This window comes from Canis lupus, chromosome 25, assembly GCF_011100685.1.
Source record: "Canis lupus familiaris isolate Mischka breed German Shepherd chromosome 25, alternate assembly UU_Cfam_GSD_1.0, whole genome shotgun sequence".
In the NCBI taxonomy this organism is placed as follows: Eukaryota; Metazoa; Chordata; class Mammalia; order Carnivora; family Canidae; genus Canis; species Canis lupus.
Genome location: NC_049246.1, coordinates 9136152 through 9149133, shown reverse-complemented (window position 1 = coordinate 9149133; position 12982 = coordinate 9136152). Strand labels below are relative to the sequence as shown.

At 39.3% G+C, this 12982-nt stretch overlaps 1 protein-coding gene across 5 annotated transcripts in view; it reads left to right on the top strand.

The window, feature by feature from the left end:
- Positions 1 to 11458, top strand: part of LOC102155114 — a 36241-nt gene extending 24783 nt beyond the window's left edge. For all 5 annotated transcript variants that reach the window (XM_038573046.1, XM_038573045.1, XM_038573047.1 and 2 more), the window contains one exon: positions 11396 to 11458. In XM_038573046.1, the coding sequence (XP_038428974.1) occupies position 11396 (1 nt within the window). In that variant the 3' untranslated portion in view covers positions 11397 to 11458. The remainder of the gene's footprint in view (positions 1 to 11395) is intronic.
- The last annotated feature ends 1524 nt before the right edge of the window (positions 11459 to 12982 follow it).

The following is a 12982-nucleotide window of genomic DNA, read 5'->3' as shown; positions in this document are numbered from 1 at the left end:
ATGAACTTACAACCACTGATTGGTAACTCTCCATTTTCTCATCTCCCCAACTCCTGGCAACCACCATTCCACTCTTTGATTCTGTGAATCTGACTACTTTAGATGCTTCATTTAAGTGGAATCATGCAATGTCTTTCCATAACTGACTCATTTCACTTCACATAAAACTTTTGTTGTGTTTGCTTTCGGCATCACATCCATAAAATCATTGCCAAGACCAATATGTCATGAAGCTTTCTTCTATGTTTTCTTCTAGGAGTTTTATAGTTTCATATCTTAATGTAAGTCCTTAATCTATTTTGAGTTGATTGTGTCTGATGTTAAATAGGGGTTCAATTTAATTCTTTTGCATGTGGATATCCAGTTTTCCCAACACCATTGGATGAAGAGACTACCCTTTCCCCATTGTATATTCTTAGCACTTTTATTGAGGATTTTTGTATCTACATTCATTAGGGATATTGCCCTATAGTTTTCTTTTCTGGAGGTATGTGTCTGGCTATGATATCAGGGTAATAATGCTGGCCTTATAAAATGAGTTTGGAAATGTGCTTTCCCCCTCTTTTTTTGGAAATGTTTGAGAAAGATCGTTTTTTTTTTTTTTTTTTTTAAGGTTTGGTAGAATTCACCAGTGAAGTCATCATCTGGTCCTGGGCTTTTCTTTGTGAGAGGTTTTTGATTATTGATTCAATCTGGATAGTAATTACACATATCATCACATGTTCTATTCTTTTATGATTTAGTCTTCATAGGTTTTATGTTTGTAGGAATTTGTCCATTTTTTTTCTAGGTTATCCACTTTTTTTGGCATATAGTTTTTCTTTTTTCTTTTTTTTTTTTTTTAAGATTTTATTTATTCGTTCACAAGAGACACACAGAGAGAGGTAGAGACACAGGCAGAGGGAGAAGCAGGCTCCCCAGAGGGAGCCTGATGATCATGCCCTGCACCAAAGGCAGACACTCAATCACTGAGCCACCCAGGTATCCCTGACATATAATTTTTCATTGTAATCTTTTATCATCTTTTTTATTTCTGTTGCATCAATACGATGTCTCTTCTTTCATTTCTCATGTTGAATATTTTTCTTTTTAATCTAGCTAGAGGTTTGTAAATTTTGTTAATCTTTTTGAAAAACCAACTCTTAGTGTTGTTTTGTTTTATTTTTGTTCTAGTCTTTTCTTATTTGCTTCCTCCTGCTAACTTTGGACTTAGTTTGTTCTTCTTTTTCTAGCTCCTTACAGTATAAAGTTCAGTTGATGATTTGAGATCTTTCTTCTTTTATAATGTAGATATTTGTCACCATGAAAGTCACTTTTAGTACTGCTTTTACTGCATCCCATAAATTTTAGTATGTTGTATTTTTGTTTTCATTTGTCTTGAAGTATTTTCTAGTTTCTTTTTTGGTTTGTTTTTTGACCAGATGGTTATTCAAAAATGTCTTGTTTATTTTCCAAATATTTGTATATTTCCCAATTTTCTTCTGCTGTCGATTTCTAATTTCATTCTATTGTGGTCAGAAAAGATACTTTGTATGATTTCAATCTTCTTAAGTTATTAAGACTTGTTATGTGACATGACATATGATCTATTCTGGAGAAAGATCTGTGTGTTCTTAAGAAGAACATGCATTCTGTTGTTCTTGTGTCAGATGTTCTATATATGTCTGTTAGGTTCATTTGGTCTACAGTGTTATTTGTGTCCTGTATGTCTTTACAGATCTTATGTCTGAATATTGTATCCATTATTGAAAGGGAGGTATTGAAACTTTTTACTATAACTGTATTGTTATCTCTTTCTCTCTTCAATTATTTCAATATTTGTTTTGTACATTTAGGTGCTTTGGTGTTGGGTGCCTATATATTTATAATTGCAATAAATAATATAATTACAATAAATAATCCTAGTGGATTGCCTGTTTTATCATTATATAATGTCCTTCTTCGTCTCTTGTGACAGTTTTTGACTTACTGCTTATTTTTTTATATATAAGAATGGCCATCCCTGCTCTTGCTTGTTTACCATTTGCATGGAATATCTTTTCTAGTCCTTCACTTGAGCCTATGTGTGTCCTTAAATCTAGAGTGAGTGTCTAGGAGGCAGCATATAGTTGAGTATTATTTTTTATTCATTGGTTGGGGAGTTTAATCCACTTACATTTAAGGTAGTTATTGATAGGAAGGATTTACTATTGCCATTTTATTGTTTTCTGTTAGTCTTAGAGTTCTTTTGCCTGTCTTTACTTCTTGCTGTCTTCCTTTGTGTTTTGCTGCTTTTTTTTTTATTAATGTACTTTGACTCTTTTCTATTTTTCTTTTATGTAACTTCTTTTTTAAAAAAGTATTTTATTTATTTATTTATTTGACAGACAGAGAGATAGCACACATGCACAAGCAGGAGAAGTGGCAGGCAGAGGGAGAGGGAGAAGCAGAGTCAGGGAGCCTGATATGGGGCTCGATCCCAGGGTCCTAGGATCATGACCTAAGCTGAAGGCAGATGCTTCACCACTTAACCACCACCCAGGTGCCCCCTTTTATGTAATTTTTGGGTGTAGTCACCTCAGAGCTTACATAAATATCTTATAATGATAGTAACTACTTTTCAGAAGATAACAACTTAAGTTCAATCACAAAATCTCTACACTTTGTTATTATTGTCACAATTTACATTTATCCATATTGGTTAACTTAATACATTTTAGTCATAGTTATTTGTAATACTTTTGTCTTTCACTTTTATATTAGAATTAAAAGTGATTTACCCACCATTATTATAGCAACTCAATATTCTGCATTTGTCTACATACTTACCTTTATAGACAAATTTCCATTTCCCGGATCTGGATGTCCATTCCCTTCTCTATATTTGAGAAGTTTCTAGCCATTGTTTCTTTAAATAAGCTTTCTTTTTTCCTTTCTCTCTCTCTTGCTTCTCTTTCTGGAACTCCTATAGCTTGTATATTGGCCCATTTGATGGTATCTCATAAATCCCTTAAGCTTTTTTCATTCTTCTTTTTTTTGCTCCTCTAACTGAATTATTTCCAATGACTTACCTTCGAGTTTGCTGATCTACTATTTTGCTCGAGCTAGTCCATTTTTGAATACCTCTAGTAAATTTTTCAGTTCAGTTTTGTTGTCTTTGGCTCTATAATTTCTGTTTGGTATTTTAAAAATATTTTCTGTCTTTGTTGAGATTCTCACATTGGTCTCTTGACTTGTGAGCATCTTTATCAAACCTATTTTGGATTCTCTGTCAGGTAAATCATATAATTTCCCTTTATTAAGGTTGGCTTCTGGAGACTTATCTTGCTCCTTTGTTTAGAATATCTTTGCCTGAATCTTATTTTCCTTGGCTCTTTGTGTTGGTATCTGCTCATTAGACAAGGCAGGCATCTTTCCCAGCCTTTATAGACTGTCTTCATAGGAGAAGATCCCCATTAATCAGCTCAGCCAGGGATTCTGACTCTAGGGGAAAGCTGGGAGCTGAAAAGTTGAAATGCTAGACACACAAAGCAACCCTTTCCTCTCCTGGATGAAGCTGGGAGCAAGGGGGACTCTTACTCATCATATGCCGCTGTACCACAATCAGAGATTCTTGTGAGAAGATGTCTTAAATCTCCTTACTAGCTTCAGTGAGGCTGGTTTCATACTCTTCCAGAGAACTGGGGGCTCAAGTACTTTCTGGATTTCTCACAGAGGAAATTTGTCTATGGATTGTTGCTGAACTAGTATGATGGTAGAGGGAGGAGGGCCCAGGGCTTCTTGCTCCACCATTTTGCCAGCATCCCTTCAATGCATATTTTGTTTTATTTTAAAAATTTTTATTTCTTTGTTTGAGAGAAAGAGTGTGAACAAGCTGGAAGGAAAAGCAGACCTGGCACTGAGCTCAGAGCTCAACATGGGGCTTGATCTCACAATCATGAGATCATGACCTGAGCCAAAATCAAGAGTCAGAGTCTTGATTGACTGAGCCACACAGGCACCCCCAATATATATATTTTAAATAGGTGTCTAAGGAGACTCAGAGATGAGGGATGGATTAGTCTGGATTCAGAAAGGCTGATAGAGTATTGCAGAAATTCAGGGGCCTCAAGTCCATCATCTTAAAATGGGTTTCTTTTGATGATTAAATAAATGAATAGGTACAAAGCCCTTGAACTATTGACTGGCATGCAGTAAGTACAAAATAAATAGTAGCAATTATTATTATTATTATCCATATGACAAATGCTGAAAGTAACCAACACAAGCTGAAACAACAGATGGGGTGGCAAAGAAAATGACAAGTTTTTCAGAAGGCCATGTAAAGTGGGCTTGTTACTGGTTGGAGGAGCAGGCCTGAGGGGACCTGAACAGAGGTCACAAAAGTCTGGGTAGTTGATGGAGCCTTTCACCACTCAAGGATTTGGTTTTGCTCAGTTTAGGGAAGATGATCATTAAGATCCCCTCCATTCTCTCCTCACCTGCTCTCCAACTCCATGTCTGTCACAAAAATACAGAAGAACCAAGATAAAGGAGAGGGACAGAAGAGAGGACCTCAAAAGTACCCCTGCTTTACCTCTTTGCCTACTTGGGAATCTCAGATCTCCCGCCTTTGCCTGTCAGACTACCCTCTATGTACTCTCCTTAAGTACTGAAGACTTCAGGTGCAAATAGCAAACGTTGATTAAGCTTGTTGTATGCACCAATCCTTACAGAAGTCAAATGATGGGTAAGGAATGAAGATTAAAGGAAGTGAAGGAGATAGACATGAGTATAGCAAAGAAAAACACACAACCACACCAATGGGGCTCACTTTAAATTCATGACCATGAAACTCAAGTGATCCCTTGAGATTCCAGTCAGTCATCTACACATCCCAAGTATACTCACTCTAACCTTGTTCCAAGTCTGTTATTTCATTCTTTCTCCTCTCTCCTCAAATCCTATCAACTACTCCGTTATCCTCATCCCAGCTAATGACCTTGTTTCTTCCCTTGCTGTGAAAACTGAACAACTAGGAAAGAACTTCCACCAGCTTCCATCTCATCACATCTCCTATCAGCATCTGTACCACATACTTTGCTTTCTCACTTGCTATACCAAATAAACTTTCCATGCTCCATCAAAAGCAAATCTCTCTATTTAGGTGAAGGAGTCTATCTTCTTTCTCAAGATGTCTCTCCTACAAAACTTTCCATCAACTTTTCATTCTACACTGGATCCTTCCCACTAAGTAATAAAAATGCTATTTCTCCCATTGTAAGCAAACAAACAATATCCTGCTCTATATCCCACCAGTACTGCCAGCTCATGTCCCATCTCCTTGCAGCAGAACTCCCTAAAAGAATCAACCTACTCTAAGAAAGCTTTCCTTCTTCTCCCCCTTCCACCAGGTTGTTGCCGAGGTTACAAACAATAACCACATTGAACATCCTTTAGTCAGCTCAACTCAGCCTTTTGAGCTCACTGACTGATCCATCAGCTGTACTTGATCTAGCTGATCATTGATATATTTTCTTCACTTGCTTTCCTGGACACTATACTTTTGATTTTCCTTCTATTTTACTGGTAATTCTTTTTAGTCTCTTTTGCTGGCTCCTACCCCTCTTCCTCACATTTTATACTTGAAGCATTCCCAACTTCCATCTTTGATCCATTTCTCTATCTACACTCATTCTCTTTGGTGATCTTCAGTCTCTTGGCTTTAAATACCACCAATATGTTAATGGCTCAAATTTGTGTCTTTGGAGCAGATCTTCCTGTCAAATTCCAGAGTCCTACATCTAACTACCTACTCAAGGTCTCCACCTTGAAATCTGGCAGGCACATGCAGATACCACATTACCCTTAATTACCTATACCCTACCTTCCCACAGCGCTTCTCCTAGACATCATGTTACAGCCTACTGGGTGGCTTGCTTTTCTCCCCATGTGTGAGCTATTTCCCACCTAGGGGCCCCATCACAGTTTTCTTCACCTATACACTTGTTCAGAATCCACTTATGGCTGATATCCTGCCAATCTCCAGCATCCAGCTCAGATATCACTCTTCACAAAATCTTTATCAATCCTCTGAACCAGAATTAATTTTTTCTTCTGGGTTTCCAGAAGATGTACTTTATTTCTATATCTATTTTAGGCATTATCATTCTCTTTTTTCACAGTCCCCTGTATTCATTCACTCAACAAATACTATAGAAGTACTGCTGTGGGGCAGCCCGGGTGGCTCAGAGGTTTAGCACTGCCTTCAGCCCAGGGCCTGATCCTGGAGACCTGGGATCGAGTCTCACGTCAGGCTCCCTGCATGGAGCCTGCTTCTCCCTCTACCTGTGTCTCTGCCTCTCTCTCTCTCTCTCTCTCTCTCATGAATAAATAAATAAAATTTAAAAAAAAAAAAAAAAGAAAAAGAAGTACTGCTGTGGGCCAAACACTATTTTGGTTACAGGGAACCCTTCAGTGTACAAAATAAGTAAGATTTTCTGCCCTTAAAAAGTATCCATGCAAGTGTGTGTGTGGGTGAACTGACAATAAATAATAAATACTATAAATACACAAATGATATTGTTAGAAGGTGATAAGTGCTATGGACAAAAGTAAAGGTAATGTCAAGGATGTATGTGCATGTATTGATGGGAATGGGGACAGGGGCTGTCAGTTGCAGTATTAATTAAGTAAGGTGATCAAGGGTGGCTTCAGTGAGAAAGTGACATTCAAATGAAGACCCAAAGAAAGCAAGGGAGTGAGCCAAAGAAGCCAAGGGGATACCTGGAAGACAGCAGCTCAGACAATGGAACAGCCAGAGCAAAGGCCTGAAGCTGAACAAACTCCCTTTCCCTGTGCATTCAGGGACTGACTGCAGCCTGTCCATGGTCTTCTGCTATGTGCCCATGACACCATCACTGCCAAGCTTCACAACCTCACTATTTTTTACTGGTCCTAATGCAATGACCTCCTAAGAGGTGAATCTTTTTCCTCTTTTGAGTCTTCATTATGTTAAAGTCTGTGACATAGACCATTTCTCTCTCCCTGACCTCTGCAATAGTGCCCTCTCTGATTCACCTCCTCAAACTGCTCCTTCTCCTCCCTTCTTCCTCTTCACCCTTCTCACAAGCTGAGAGCCCCTCAGGTGCTACCCTTGGCCTTCTCCTTGTACCACCTTCCCTCCTTAGGTATTCTCTTTGCTTTACTGGGTTTGGCCATGATTTAGAATCTACTTCTTGACACTTGCTCTTGAAATGCTAGATCCATCTCCATGTGGATAACCTGTAGGCCTTTCAGACTTGAACTGTCAAAATACAAGTGCACTCCCTTCAAATTCTGCAGTGCTTCCTGTGTGTTCTGTCATGATTTCCGTCTCCATTTCATTGTTTGAACTGAGAACCCTGGAATTCCCTGTGGTCACCTCTCCTCACCTTCCACTTCCAGTCACTGGCCAAGTCTTGTCCCCTTTCTCTTCTCACTTTTATAACCACAGCCTAATGTGAGGACTCAACAGTTTCTTACACATGTTGGTTTATTCTGCAATCTCTCCTCTTTGCAACTTGGCCCACACACTCTGGGAAGATTTGATTATACTCTGCTCAATCTTGAACAAACATGATCATACTTAGCTCCTATCCTCTGGGTCAAGGCCTTTTGGAGGCATTGACGCTTGCCATGTGATCTGAGCTCCCTACAGCTTCCTCAAGGTACAAAAATGATGTACTTTTTCTGGTTTTCATTCAAGATGACATTAAGGCTTTGGCTGGCTCTCTCAAGACATGGCTCATCCCACAGCAGCAGTCTCCATGATGCCCCAAATGAACCTTCTCACAGTAGTGACAGAAGCCCAGCTACCCTTCAGTGCCTTAATATAGTTGATTTGCTTCAGGTCAAGTATGTGCTAAGTAAAAATGACCTGCATTCTTCCCTTAGCGAATAGATAGGTAGTGGGAGCACTACCTATCTATTCACTCTATTTTTGGAAGGTTGATGTCTAGAGGAGAAGAATCTAACATCATAACTAGAGACACATTTTCCACCTACAAAAAGGCACTGGTTGGCACCTTGTGGACAGTTGTCATCAGTATCAATCTCCTGGATCACCTTTCATAACTGGGCATCAATGATTCTCTCCATTTTAAAGGGGGAAAACCACTTTTGTTCTATGCTTTATCCTACTGCATTCCAAACAGAAAAATATATGGAATTGGTAAGATCATTAGGATTAAGAATACCAAGACTTATCAGAAATCAACTCACTTATCACAATACTTTGCAATTTAGAAAAGTTCAAAGAAACGAAATCTGGAACCAATCCAGACACTGAGGGGTACTTCCAATTTTCTGGCTCCCCTGTTCTTTCTAGGGGCATATGTTGAGCTTGCCCTGGGTCTGAGGCCCTGTCCTAAGTACTGTATGAAAGCTGCAGGTTATTAGATATGACAAAATGCTCTCATGAATTTCTCAGCTGTAGCTAGTTGGATAAAACTCCTCTGTCACCCCTAATTCCCAAAGGAGATGAGAGCCTTTGCTTCTTTTATGGAGGCTCAGATACACCCACCGATTAGCCAGAGAAAGTTCTGAAGAAGGAAGGAAATTATCAGTCTTAAATTGGCTCCCTTTTCATCTTAATAAGAAATCAAAGATACCCTCTTTGAAAAACTCCATCTTTATAGATTGCTATCACCCATGTCTGTTGCTGTTACTGCAACAATGAAATGCTTCAGATGCCTTGAATTCCAGGAATCTGGTTTCTTGCCAGAGCTGCAGAGTGATATGAATAATTTCTGGGCTCTGATACTCAGGATGGATGTGTTTCTGGGATTTCTTTGGCAGAAATACCACTGGAGTCTATCTCTCTTAGAGAGGTTGGTGATTTCATGCCGCGAGGCAGATTCAGAGTCTCCTTTCAGGGTGAGCAACAGCAGAGCAGAGATCTCCACTCTAGGCAACTCTTCCCATTTTTTTCAACAGTCTTGTAAGAAAAATAGGCTGATATCCAGGAGCAAAGATTGCCGGGGTGGGGTGGTGGGGTGGAAAGATAGGCCGGGGATGCACTCACAGTACGTTTCCCATATTTTAATGTACTTGGAATAACGTAACAAGTGTGAATCTCAGTCCGTAGCTTTGGGTGTGGAAGAAGCATCACTTATTGTATTTCCCAAAACTCGAGTTCAGTTCTATTTTGAATTCCTATCACCCACCATAATAGTGACTTCAGGGGTCTCCCACTGACATGGTGGGGGGCTCATTGGTGGAATGTGCCATCAAGGCCCCTTAGGCCCTGTGGTTGGTTGTCACAAACACCCTGCAGGAGGCTGCACACGACCACTTCTCTCATGGGGAACCACTGTTTGTTTATTATCTGCCTCTGGATTAGATTATAAGCACCATGATGACAAGAATTTTATCTATGATATCCCATTGGCCTAGATCAGTGCTGGGCATGTGGCATATATTTAATATATATTTATATTTGAAGAATGAAGGAATAATGGGTTTGGAGGAGTACCTAGACTATAACAGACACTATCCTCGACACCAACATTTATTCAACTGGAAGACAAAGCCCAGAGTGGGTGAGGTGATCCCTGAGTTTGGCTGAGGCTCAGAAATCAAAGAGGCCACACATAGTGGGAACACTGGGATTGAGAAGCCCTGTGACCTCCAGGGCAGGCTGTGGTATTGGCTGAGGCTGGTCACAGCATGGGCTTGCAGGCCCAGTAGCCAAGGGTGAATGAGGGCCACCCGCAGGAATCCGGATGAAGGCCAGACACAAGCATTCAGCTAGCACAGACTGTCTTCCAGTCCACACTCACAATGATGAATGTGGAAGTGGATCACAGAGAACTTTATAAAGGATGCCTTTTTTTTTTTTTTAAGATTTTATTTATTTATTCATGAGAGACACACAGAGAGAGAGAAAGAGGCAGAGACACAGGCAGAGGCAGAAGCAGGCTCCATCCAGGGAGCCTGATGTGGGATTCGATCCTGGGACTCCAGGATCCCACCCTGGGCCAAAGGCAGGCACTAAACCGCTGAGCCACCCAGGGATCCCTAAAGGATGTCTTTAAAAAAAAAAAAAAAAAAAAAGATTTTATTTATTTATTTGAGAGAGGGATGGAGATCGTGAAAGAGAACATGAGCAGGGAGGAGAGGGAGAAACAGGCTCCCTGCTCACCAGGGAGCCTGACATGGGGCTCAATCCTTGATCCCTGGGATTATGACCTGAGCCAAAGGCAGACACTTAACCAACTGAGCTACCTAGGTGCCCCTAAAGGATGCTTTCTAAGTAAGTACTTCCACAGATAGATGCAGGGCACTGTTTGGGGTGCCAGGACAGTGGAAGAAGCAGGTGAAAGCTATGATCTCAGGGAACTTCCATCCTCGTGGAAGAGACAGGCAGTATGCAAAATCAGTGGGTAGCATGAACCCTTATCTCAGGCAACTCTTCTAAAAAGGGAAGGAGAAAACTGGGGTGATAATTAGAGGGGCAAAGCAATCAAGACAATTTAAAAAAATTTTCCCCAATGACAGAAATAAGAGCATGTTTGTGTGCCAAAGGAAATGATCCAGAATATTGATAAAGCAGGGGATCTGGTGGGATCTGGTGGAGGGCCTCTTTAGAGAGTTTCCATTTTCTCAGTGACTTAGAAAGCAAGATCTGAGACTGGAAATTGGGAGATGTTGGAGATTTTCAGACAAAGGAGGAAGTGGAAATGGTCTTGGAGAGTGTGAGATGAGGGATGGCTGCCAGGAAGCACTAAAAACATATTTGTGGTTTGTGGTCATGAAGTTGAAGTCAGACCACTCAGCACAGTTGTATGGTTTGTCTCCAGCCACATTTTCATGCATGGGGTGGGTGGAAAATCCAAATGAATCAGGGGTGTGCTTGTGCCAAGAAAGAACAAAAGAGAAAGTGGAGAGAACACATGAGGAAGTGGTTGTAACTGACCATGGAATCTAAGCCACATATGAAGGAAAATGAGGCACAAAAGGGTTATGGCCAGTGAAAATGTGTTTGGATCAACAGATCGAAGTCCTAGAGTTAAATCTGTAGTACAATGTAAAATAAGCGGGAAGGACTGGAGGTAGAATGTTTGAGATTGAGATTCTGGAGGGTGTCAATTATTACTAATGACAAAATCAAGGGTGTGACCATAGCAATGAGTGGCTGCAGTATGGTAGAGGATAAAACCACTGTAAGGGAACGAGAACCCGGTAGACTGGATGGATTATTTATGATTGATATTAAATCCCAAGAATTATGAAAAGCGTAGTGTTGGAAATAATGCTAATTCGCAAGAAGCTAAATTCTATGTTTTAAATCATATATATATATATATGATTTATATATATATATAAGAGGTAGAGAGAAATTTTTTTGGTCCAAACAGGTCTTTTTTTTAGATTTATTTATTTATTTATTTTACAGAGAAAGAAAAAGCGAGTATGTGTGTGCACACAAGTGCGAACAAGGAGAGGGGCAGAGGAAGACAGAGAGAGAGTCTTCAGTAGACTCCACACTGAGTGTGAGCCTGACACAGGGCTTGACCTCACAACCCTGAAATCATGACCTGAGCCAAAAGCAAGAATGGCATGCATAACCAACTGTGCCACCCCCGTGCCCCAAAACATGTCTTTTTGATAGCAGAGAGCCTCAGATCTTCGTCTTCTTGACGGACGTATGTGACTTTTTTTTTCTTTTTGCAATTTACTTAACTGCCAACTGTTCTCAGCCAGTATTTCCAACATTGTATGTAGACTGAACTGGTCTTTGCTAGGAAAAGGTATGTGAAGTCTTTGCAGCTAAATATGGCTGCAGAATAAGAATACCTTGGCCATAGGGAACTTGACTCCTTACTATCTTTCTCATTTCTTCTCTAAGGAAGAAATTGGTTCATAATTGAATATTCCAAGAAATAACCTTAACAAGAAGTGTTAAGATAGAGAGGATAACCTTTCTAAAAACCTGAAAGGAAGCCCAAATAAATAGGAGGCAGCTATGTTCCTGGATGAGAAAATTCAGTATTGTGAAGATGTCACCTCTCCCCAAATTAAATGTCAAATTCAAGGGAATTCCAATCAAAATCTCTGTGAGATTGTTTTGGAGATCAACAGGTTGATTCTAAAGTTCATCTCTAAGAGTAAATATGTGAAAATGTCCAAGAAATGTTGAGAAGGGAGAATGAGGAGGTACTTGAGCTACCAGATATCAAAGCACACTATTAAGTTATACTAAATGCAAGAGATAATATACTGGTGTGAAGAAGAGACAGATGGATTGATGAGAGACTTATGTGTATGTGGCAAATAGTATTTGATAAAGCAAGCATTTCAAATTAGTGGGAGAATAGTCTAACAAATAACTGTTGGCTATTTATTGAGGGGAAAAAAACTAAGTCCTTATATCACAATATACATAAAAATAAATTTCAGATAAAGATCTAAGAAAATATAAGAGAACATCTTAACAATAATTAGGGTAAAAAAAAAAGTCTATTGCAGGGTGCCTGGCTGACTTAGTAGGAAGAGCATGCAACCCTTGATCTTAGGGTCATGAGTTTCAGCCCCATGTTGGGTAGAGAGATTCCTTAAAAATAAAATCTTAAAAAAAAGTCTTTTACATAAGCAGGACTCAAGAGATAGAAGCCAAGAAAATATTAACAAACCGGTTTGACATCAAAACTCGAAGAACATTTCTTTTACTAAAGATTAAAGCATGAAAACTTCAGGAGATACAAAAATACACTTATTGCTGTTTATATTTCTAAAACCACATTGTCTAAAAGAGGATTTGGAAACATTTACAGCAATGAACAAACAACAGAATAAAAGATAATATGCATGCACATACATGAATGGGGTGAAGACAAAAATCATATATAGAAAGATAAAGTCAGGGAGCAAAATATATTCTATAATACCTAAATAATTTTTAGAAATGAACAGCATATTTCTATTTGTTTTCTTTTTAAGATTTTATTTATTTATTTATTCATGAGAGACACAGAGAGAGAGA